The sequence below is a fragment of the Acinonyx jubatus genome, chromosome C1 (genome assembly GCF_027475565.1).
Source record: "Acinonyx jubatus isolate Ajub_Pintada_27869175 chromosome C1, VMU_Ajub_asm_v1.0, whole genome shotgun sequence".
NCBI lineage: Eukaryota > Metazoa > Chordata > Mammalia > Carnivora > Felidae > Acinonyx > Acinonyx jubatus.
This window is the reverse complement of record NC_069381.1, coordinates 9,388,224-9,398,328: the sequence shown is the minus strand read 5'-3', so window position 1 is coordinate 9,398,328 and position 10,105 is coordinate 9,388,224. Positions and strand designations below refer to the sequence as shown.

The 10,105-nt window shown below is 49.3% G+C and overlaps 1 protein-coding gene across 1 annotated transcript; it reads right to left on the bottom strand.

Moving 5' to 3' along the window:
• Nucleotides 1–6,155: 6,155 nt before the first annotated feature.
• Nucleotides 6,156–9,925, bottom strand: LOC106988166 (PRAME family member 8-like). Its single transcript, XM_015086596.3, has 3 exons — nt 9,286–9,925; nt 8,294–8,854; nt 6,156–7,059 (listed from the first exon to the last, which is right to left on the bottom strand). The coding sequence occupies exons 1-3, from the start codon at nt 9,906–9,908 to the stop codon at nt 6,501–6,503; spliced, it is 1,743 nt and encodes a 580-aa protein (XP_014942082.2). The 5' UTR covers nt 9,909–9,925; the 3' UTR covers nt 6,156–6,500.
• Nucleotides 9,926–10,105: the final 180 nt, after the last annotated feature.

Here is a 10,105-nt window from a genome sequence, read left to right as displayed (position 1 = left end):
ATATATACACCACATCTTCTTTATCCATTCATCAATAGATAGACATTCGGGCTCTTTCCACAGTTTATCTATTGTTGATAATGCTGCTATAAACAGCATGGTGTCTGTGCCTCTTTGAATCTGTATTTTTGTATCCTTTGGGTAAATACCTAGGAATGCAATTGCTGAGTCATAAGGTAGTTCTATTTTTAACTTTTTGAGGAATCTCCATTCTGTTCTCCAGAGTGGCTGCACCCAGTTTGCATTCCCACCAACAGTGTAAGAGGGTTCCCCTTTCTCCACATCCTTGCCAACATCTATTGTTTCCTGTGTTGTTAATTTTAGCCATTCTGACAGGTGTGAGGTGGTATCTCATTGTAGTTTTGATTTGTAGTTCTGTTAGACTTTATTAAAATTTTTAATTTTTGTTCTTCTGAATGTACTACTGAGAAAATAAAGACAGGACACAGACTAGAAGAAAATATTCACAATACATATACCCAGCAAGGACTTGTGTCTGGGATATATTAAAAATTTCTTACAACTCAATAATAAGATTATGGGGCACCTGGGTGGCTCAGTCGATTAAAGGTCTGACTCTTAATTTTGGCTCAGGTCATGCTCTCACCGTTTGTGAGTTCAAACCCCATGTCAGGCTCTGCACTGACAGCACAGAGCCTGCTTGGAATCCTTCTCTCCCTGTCTCTCTGCCCCTCCACTGCTTGCTCATGCTCTCTCTCTCTCTCTCTCTCTCTCTCTCTCTCAAAAATAAATAAACATTAAAAAAAAGTTTAAAGACCAAAAGAAACGGGCAAAACGCTTGAAGAGACACTTCACAGAAGAAGATGTGAAAGCCAGATAAGCACACAAAAATGTCCTCAGCATCATTGATTACCACGGAGATGTAGTTTCTTATAAAGATAAGCATAAGCTTGTTGTTCAAACCTGCAATCCCTCTCCTAGGTATTTGCCCAAAAGAAATGAAATACGTCCACACAAAGAATCGTACATAATTCACGCAGCAGCTTTTTCCATACCAACCACAAACTGGAAACACAAATGTCCACCAAGAGGTGAGTAGATAACCAACGTGTGGTGAGTCCATGCAATGAACACTACACAGTAATAAAAAGGAAGAAATCGGGCACCTGGGTGGCTCAGTCGGTTAAGTATCCGACTTCAGCTCAAGGTCATGATCTCACCGTTGGTGGGTTTGAGCCCCGCGTCGGACTCTGTGCTGACAGCTCAGAGCCTGGAGCCTGCTTCAGATTCTGTCTCCCTCTCTCTCTGCCCCTCCTTGTGCTCTCTCTCTCTCTCTCTCTCAAAAAATGAATAAGCATTAAAAAAATTTTTTAAAAAAGGAAGAAATCACCTGTACACGTAGTATAATGGTCCTCAAAGTATGAGGCTCAAAGAAGCCAGACACAGAAAACAAGGTAGAATTATGATTCAATTTATAGGACATTCTGGGAAATGCATCCTTATAGTGACAAAAACAAAAACAAAAAAACACAACAACATCATGAAAAAATCTCACAGATCAGTTGTCCCTGGGGGCCAGGCAGGGGTGACTGACAGCAAAGGACGGGCAAGGGCAGTAGCAACTTTGGAGGGTAAGGGAAATATATTGTGTCCTATTGTGGTCCTGGTTCCACAGATGCACATATTTGTCAAAACTTAACAAACTGTAGACTAATTGTGTATACTTTCCTGTCAATAAACCATAGCACAATATGATCGATTTTAAAATTTACATGAATTCATATTGATAAATCTCAAAAACAACATCTTGGTCCCCAAAAAACACTCTGAAGGAGGATATATAAAGTATGACCTTGATGTGAATTTTACCAACATCTGAAATAATTTGTTATTCACGGATGCATATGTATAAAAATGTTATTAAAACATGCACGGTGATAATATATAACAAAGTTAAGGTAGTGATTAGCTCTGAGAAGGAAGGAGCCATAGGAGTTGACGGATGATGAGGTTTAGAGATGACTCTCCCCAGGGAGAGTCATATGTGACTATCAAGTTGTAATAGGCTTAAAAAATCTAAAGCAAATATGACAAAATGTGAATATTTTAAAAGTGTGAAGCTGGGTGCAGGTACCTAAGGGTTTTGTATATTACTCAGTATACTTCTCCATGCATTTGGAATTTTTTTTAATGTTTACTTATTTGAATAAAGAGAGAGAGAGAGAGACAGACAGAGCGTGAGCAGGGGAGAGGCAGAGAGAGAGAGAGAGACACAGAATCCAAAGCAGGCTCCAGGCTCTGAGCTGTCAGCATAGAGCCCGATGTGGGGCTCGAATCCATAAACTGTGAGATCCTGACCTGAGCCGAAGTCAGACGCTCAACCGACTGAGCCACCCAGGCGCCCCGAGACCAGACATTTCTATACGCACATATAAATGTATAGAAAGACGGAGAAAACTCTGGAAGAAGGTACACGAAATTGAACTCTCTGGAGAGGGGCCCGGGATGAAGAGAAAGTTCAGGGAGATGTCTGTTCTGTCTGCGTTAACGGAATGTTTTACATGGAGAACGTTGTCTGTATCACTTGCACAAAACCAATACCAAGCATGGAAGACAAAGGCAGTTTGCCCTCCTGTACCGTTTACATGTACAAATGTGGGGACCACAGAATCCCAGCGGCGCGTCCTTCCATATCCAATTTATTTATATTATTGGTAACCTGCTAATGTTGGCTTTCCCCAAATTTGCATTAGCTCTAAACTGATGTTTCATTTCCATGAATGATGCAGCTATAACGTTTGTACCACCAGGCTCTGTGCTCTGCTATGGGACCACAGGGTGACAGGGACACAGTCCCGTTATGGGCCCATCTCTGTCTCACAGGTGAGACTGTCAAGGGGAAAAAAAATAATCGTAATACATACCCTAATCAGGTGATCTGGCAGTCTTGGCCCTTGCCATCTGTCCAGATGAGGTGAAAACTTAATGTCCACACCGGAACCTGCACTCAGATTCTTGGAGCACCTTTAGCCATAATTGCCAAAACCTGGGGGCAACAGAGATCTCCTTCAGTAGGAGAATGGAGGAATAAGCCAGGGTGTAATCAGACAGTGGAATATTATCAAGCCATGAAAAGCCAGGGACGGACCCAAATGTCTATTACAAAGCAAAAGAAGCCAATCCGAACAGGCTACTGACTATATTATTGCAACTATAAGACATTTTGAAAGAGGCAAACTCTGGAGACAGCAGAGATCAGTGGTTTCAGGCACTGGGGGAGAGAGGGATGATCGGAGAGCAAAGAGGCTGTTTAGGACAGTAATACTACACTGTGTGATAGTGCAATGGTGGACGTACATCGTTGTGCATTTGCCCAGACCCATAGGACGCGCAGCACCCAATGTGGACCGCAATGTAAATTAGTACAGAGTTTGGATGATAATGACACGTCAGTGTAGGTCGGCCAGTTGTAACAAGGGGACCTCTCTGGCTTGCGGGGGGGGGGGATGCTGTGCGTTGTGTGGGGTGGGGAGGGTCGAGTCAAATGGAAACTATTTTCTGCTCAATTTTACTGTGAACCTAAGATTGCTCTAAAAGATAAAGTCTACTTTAAAAATTGAACTATAACCTTCCAGCTCTAAAATTTTCTGATTCTAATTTTTTTTTTTTTTACAGAGGAGACAATTCTTGTTCCTTGATTTTTTAAACTCAGTTTTAAAATCTCACTTGTTCACAGGCACCAAACGAAGTAAAACATTTTTGAAAATATCTGCATGAGTGCTTTAAAAACATTAAATTTCTGGGGCGCTTGGTTGGCCCAGTCAGTTGTGTCCAACTTAGGCTCAAGTCATGATATCACAGTTTGTAGGTTCAAACCCTTCATCGGGCTCTGCGCTGACAGCTCAGAGCCTGGAACCTGCTTCCCATTTTGTGACTCCCTTTCTCTTCTGCCCCTCCTCCACTTGCGCTCTTTCTCTCTCTCTCAAAAATAAACTTAAAAAAATAAATAAGGGCGCCTTGGGTGGCTCAGTCTGTTTAGCATCTGACTCCAGCTCAGAGCACGATCTCATCGTTCATGGGTTCGAGCCCCACGTCGGACTCTGTGCTGACAGCTCAGAGCCTAGAGCCTACTTTGGATTTTGTGTCTTCCTCTCTTTCTCTGCCCGTCCCCTGTTCGTGCTCTGTCTCTCAAAAATGAATAAACGTTAAAAAAAATTAAAAATAAATAGATAAAAAAATAAAGTTTCTTGTTAAACAACACTTTCTTGGGGCGCCTGGGTGGCGCAGTCGGTTAAGCGTCTGACTTCAGCCAGGTCACGATCTCGCGGTCCGTGAGTTCGAGCCCCGCGTCGGGCTCTGGGCTGATGGCTCAGAGCCTGGAGCCTGTTTCCGATTCTGTGTCTCCCTCTCTCTCTGCCCCTCCCCCGTTCATGCTCTGTCTCTCTCTGTCCCAAAAATAAATAAACGTTGAAAAGAAAAATTAAAAAAAAATAAAAAACACTTTCTTTTAGAATCTTTAAAGGCGATATATGTCTCTAATATTTATATGTACTACAACACAAATATTTACACTCAAATCGCATTTACCTAACAGATTTTTTAAAAATACTGATTGAAAAAAAAGCCAGTATAGTCCTTCGCGCAACACCAACTTGTGTTATCCGGATCTACCAGCAGGTGGCATACAAGTCCTGAGGCTTGGAAATGTTTGAGCCACACTAGAGAGAAATCCAGTCTTTCACATATGCCCCCTCTCCCTGCACCAGCTGTTGAAGCTGGCTGCATGAATCATGATCCATTGGTGGCCACATGTAAAAGCTGAGTCCCATGGCATCCCCTGTGCTCTACTTTCAGGAACAGAAGGGAAGATGGAGGAGTCAAGGGAAAGACCCATTTATTGAGCTCTTATTGTATGCCAAGCCCTCCACGTGCATCATCTTATTAGATCCTACAAAAATCCAATAAGCTGGGTTATTATTTTATGGGGAGACTGAGGTGCTTGTCTAAGTCCCACCAGCAACCCAGCCCCCGAATCCTTAGCAGAGAACTAAGGCATTTGGGTGCCCTTGCTTAGAGTAACTGTGATGAGTTTTTTTGTGTGTGTCGCCTGGACTGGCTAAGGGATGCCCAGATGGCTAGTAAAACTTTAATCCTGGGTGTGTCTGTAAGGGTGTTTCTGGAAGAGATTGGTGTTTGAATCACTAGACTAAGGTTAGAGATTCTCGGCACCATTCAATCCCCTGGGGACCAGAATGGAACCAAAAGGGGAAGGAAGGGCAAATTCTCTCTTCTCACCCAAGAATGTCTGGAGCTCTCAGCTCTGAACCCTTCAGACCCTGGAGCTCACATGGGGGTCCTCCCTCCTCAGGCCTTTGGCCTCACACTGGGAGATACACCATCAGCTCCCCTGATTTTTAGGGATTCGGTCTCGGACTGAGTTACACCAGTGGCTTTGCAGGTTCTCCAGTTTGCAGATGGCGGGACTTCTTGGTCTCTAACCACATGAGCCAATTTTCCCATCTCTGCCCCAGCCCTGCTCGTGCATTCTCTCTCAAAATAAACATAAAAATTAAAATTTGCCTGTCTGTATGATTTTAGTGCTTTTGTTAAAAGGAATTTGGATGAAAAATTAAAATAGAATAAAATAAATAAAAGGAACCTGGATGTCATTCCTGGCCACTAGTTGAATTCAAGGAATACTACCCACCCGCAGGCACGGTGAGGCCCAGAGTTCTCCAGCTAATCTGCAGTGTAAACAACCCCTTCCAGAACCGGGGCCCTGCCTTGAGCAGCAAAGCCCTTTCTCTGCACAAAGGCCAGGCACTGAGGTCTCTGGAACCATCTGGAGAACGGTAGTGAGTGCTCGTGTCCAAGTCAGGGCATCCGAGGCAGCAGCGAGGGTCCCCAGAGCCGTGTGCACCAGTGGCTCATCGGCCACTTAGTATGTCCCAGTTGCGTGTATTAACCCCCTGAATAGCCCCCGAAACAAAAGAAGCAAGAGATGCCCCAGAGAGAATAAAGAACTGGAGAAAATCATAAATATGCTGTGAGCTCCTGGGGCCAAACCCCAGGGCATCAGTGAGAGTTTCTGACTGTAGACAGCTCGGCACCAGCTTTTTCCCCATCAGTAACTGGAGACTCCTGAGGTGTATACTGGGACAACTGGTGAAGGTATCACGGAAGGCACCAGAGAGTTCACACCAAGGTTATTTATTTCCTACCTTTTCTTTACAACCATCCACCCAGGGATGAGACCCACGTGCGGGTCTCAGGCTCAAATCCCCCTCCAGAAACACAGTCACGTTTCTGACTCTATAGGACACAGGTCCCTGGAGGTCCCAGCAGCTCCCCAGGTCACTTTTCCTCCGCCCAGCACCCTGCAGTCTTGGATCACCTGTCCTTTCCCCATTCACACTGAGCAGATGTCTGAAATCGTGGGTCTGTGTCCCCCTTTATGTATGATATACCTATAGCCTAGATTTCCATCTCCAAGTGTCCAGAAGGAAATTTCTGGTGGATGCACTCAACTAGTCAGGCAGTTAGCAGGACACGAAGGGGTCCGAATCATAGACTATCTTGCTGCCACAGTGAGGACAGGGGTTAGTTCTAAGCCAGATGGTCCGGGGCAGTCCTAAGTCCTTCAGAATGCCCAGCAGCTCAGCCTGAGCCTGGGCAAACCTCCCTGGGTGGATGATCCCCTGACTGCTGTAACTCTCCAGAGGGGCAGGATACAGCTCGAGGCTCAGGCGGCTCAGCCCGGCGGTGTGACGCAGCAACCTCTCCATCAGGGCCATGGAGAGGTGGTTCCCGCGGACACTGAAAGTCTGGAGCTGGTGACAGCGGCTGAGGGCCGGCAGGATGGCCTCCAGGTGGGTGTCCAAGAGTCCACAATATTCTAGTACCAGGTCCTGGATGGTGGCTGCCACTCTCTCGAGCAGAACTTGGAGGGGCTTGGGACTAAAACAGGCCAGGCTGAGGCCACTCAGATCCAGCTCCTTCAGCTGACTGATGCTTGGGCACTGGGACAGGCATGCCAAGTCTGATTCTGTAAGCTGGCAGTTGGTTATGGAGAGGGCCTCCAAGGGGCTCTTCAGGCACCTGGGGAGAAACGAAGCAGTTAGGTCTGGCGATCGGGGGAGCAGGGAGCCTTAAGGCAAGACAACTGGCTTGTCCAAGGCCAACATTGTTGTGACCATCTGATGAAGGTCAGTCCCAGGATCCCAGTCTCATTTTAGGCTGAGCCCTTTCACTTGTGCGACTGAGTCAAGTTCGCAAAATCTTTAAAGCTCCCTTTCCCCATCTGTCAAGCAGAGTACAACGTACTCCACTTACTTATGGAAATGAAGGTAATGGAATGAGCTAGAATATGCTCAATTAAGCGTGGGCACCAGTGAATTTTGATGGTGGTACATGCAAGACCAGAAATGCTCTCCACTCAGGCTTCCTTCAGGCCGCTGCTTGGGCCTTCGGTGCCCATATCTTTGGGCCAGGTGAGGCTAACGGAGACACACAAAGAACGAACCAGGGCAAGGGGCGCTTCCCGGGGGGGGGGTGGGGGGGTGGGGGGTGGTGCTCAGTTGGTTGAGCGTCCGACTTTGGCTCAGGTCATGATCTCATGGTTCGTGGGTTTCAGCCCCATATCGGTCTCTGTGCTGACAGCTCAGAGCCTGGAGCCTGCTTCGGATTCTGTGTCTCCCTCTCTCCCTGCCCCTCCCCTGCTCGTGCTGTCTCTGTCTCTAAAACATAAAGGTCAAAAAATAAAAATAAAAATAAAAAAAAAGAATAAACCGGGGCAAGATCCCACCCCGCCGGCTGTGGGCGCCAGTCTTCAGGGGCTCACATCCCTGCATCATCCGCAGACCATCTAGCGCTCTTCATCCTTCTTTCTGCTCTTGTTCCCCTTCCTCACCTCCAGAAGCCTGCATTTCCCTCATTGATGACCTGACCTGGAGCACAAAACCTTTCACAGAGGGGAGTTGAGACGGGCTCGCGCAAGCGCGCCAGGCCGGGGAGCTCCGCGCTTACCTTCGGAAATGCTCACGTCGGCTGTGGCTTCCCCCTCTTCGGGGCCCTCTTCCCTTCACTGTCCCCCCCCCCCCCCCCCCGGCCATCTTGACTCAGACCTCTCTTCCCAGTGGAAGAATTCCCAAGCCCACCCCCACGCCCATCTGACCCCCTCACAGGGTGTGGCAAGGCGTCTCTTTCCAAAGCCTCCAACCGTTATTCGGGTGGTTGCGCGAGGCCACGCTCGGGACAGAGCCGCGAACGAGACGGCGCCCCTGGCCCGCGGGGCTCAAGTTCACCATCCAGCCCAGTGGGGCCCCGCCCTCACCTGAGCATCTGGCCCAGGCAGCCCTCGAGGAAGGCGGGAGATTCCATACGGAGCTTCCGCAGGTGGCGCAGCCGGAGAAGCTGGGAGGTGAATCGGCCAATGTGCTTTTCCTCGGAGGAGGAGGAGGGCTTGTGGATATGGGAGAGGACGAGTCTCCGCACGTTACTCATCCGGCCCAGGTAAGGAGCAAACTTCCCCAGGGTCGACAGCTGCCAGGTGAAATGCACCTCCACCTCCAGGACACAGCCCAGCTGCACCAGATTCAGGACCTCCTTAATATTTTGGATGGGCATCCCGAAAATCGTCACCTTCTTACAGCACAGGTGTAGCGATCTCCTCCGTCTGGCCCACCTAATGAGGTTGGCCAGGCATTCATCCAGGGTCCTTTCCCTGAGGCAGAGGTCTACGAACACTGTCAAGGGACCCGAGGGCCCCTTCATCCTTAAGCTGTCCTCTGCCACGGGTCCCGTCAGCAGGCACTCATGGACCCTGGCTCCAGACCACATGCTCCAGAAGTTCCGACTGGCATTCCGTAAATCCAGCACCCGCAGTTTCCACCTCCTGTGGGCGACAGGGGAGATTGGCCGAGATGCTTCGCGATCGGTGCCGAAAGAGACCAGGAGTCTCAGTTTGGGCAACAGTGGGACGCCCCCCCGCCCCCCGCCCTGCCGCGCCTTCACTTCACATCACTCAGCTGCTCGCTCGCCCTCTTCTTCCCTCCCTGCCTTACTTTTCCCTAACTCCTTTTCCCCTCCCATCCTCCCTGGTGTCTGCTTAGTTCCTTTAAGTATCACTGGCAGGAGGCGGAGACAAGCGGCCCTCACCTCCAGAAGGTGTTGCCCATGGGGAGCTCAGCAGCGGCCAAGTCCTGGACTCCTTCACTGGCCTCATCGGATGCCTCTAATCCACCCTTTGGCCATCCAGTCTCCCTGACCCCAGCCGCCTCTTCCAGGATGCCCGGGACCCTACCAGGCTACATGGATGAGCCTTACCTGGGCCGAACCTTCCGGGCAAGCAGGCAGTCAAGCCCATCGAGCACGGCTTGTAAGGCCTTCTGGTGAGGCATCTGTGTCAGGCCCCCCAGAGGGAGGCGGGCAAAAGGCCAGGCCCACACCATCGCCTTCAGGGTCTTGTCGCACCTCCCAGCGAGGGCCTCCATGAACAGCAGCGGGAAGAGCTCTGTGGGCAGATACTCCAGAGCAGCGATCGCCAAGTCCTCGTCCTTCAGCAGGCTCTTGGCCGCCAGTTCCAGGAGTCTGGGCGGGGTCCTGATGACCATCCTGAATCTGCTCTGAAAGGAATCCTCTGGCAATGTCAAGGGAACAAGTCCTCCTTCCCGGGCCAGGCCCATCTGCTCCTCGCCCTCGGGAGGAACCCACTCAGGGCCAAAGTCACGGTTCTGGCAATGGTGGGAGAGCCTCAGTTTACCCCAGTTCCACTCTGGGCTCTGTGGCCGGCCACAAAGCCATCGCTCTGCCCCTGCCGGCACCGGGGCGAGTGTCTCACAAGTACCAAGGGGAAGGAAACGCAACCACTGGCCCAGACATTTCCACCCACTGCTTCCCTTGATTCCAGTTCCACTGGCAAGTGGTAGTGAGGGGCCTGAGAGTGTCATGTGGCCTAACTCATCCTCAGTGCCCCCTGACTGGGAAAGATGAAGGAGATGCCTCCAAAAGTTTTAAATGAGAAATTGTAAAAGCCGTGTAACAGTGTTATACAGAATTTGGGAGTAGCAAGAAAATCCCTGAGAGGTACATTTCCATGCACGCACAAGTGGGGGAGGAGGGGGAAGGAGAGAGAAAGACAGGGAAA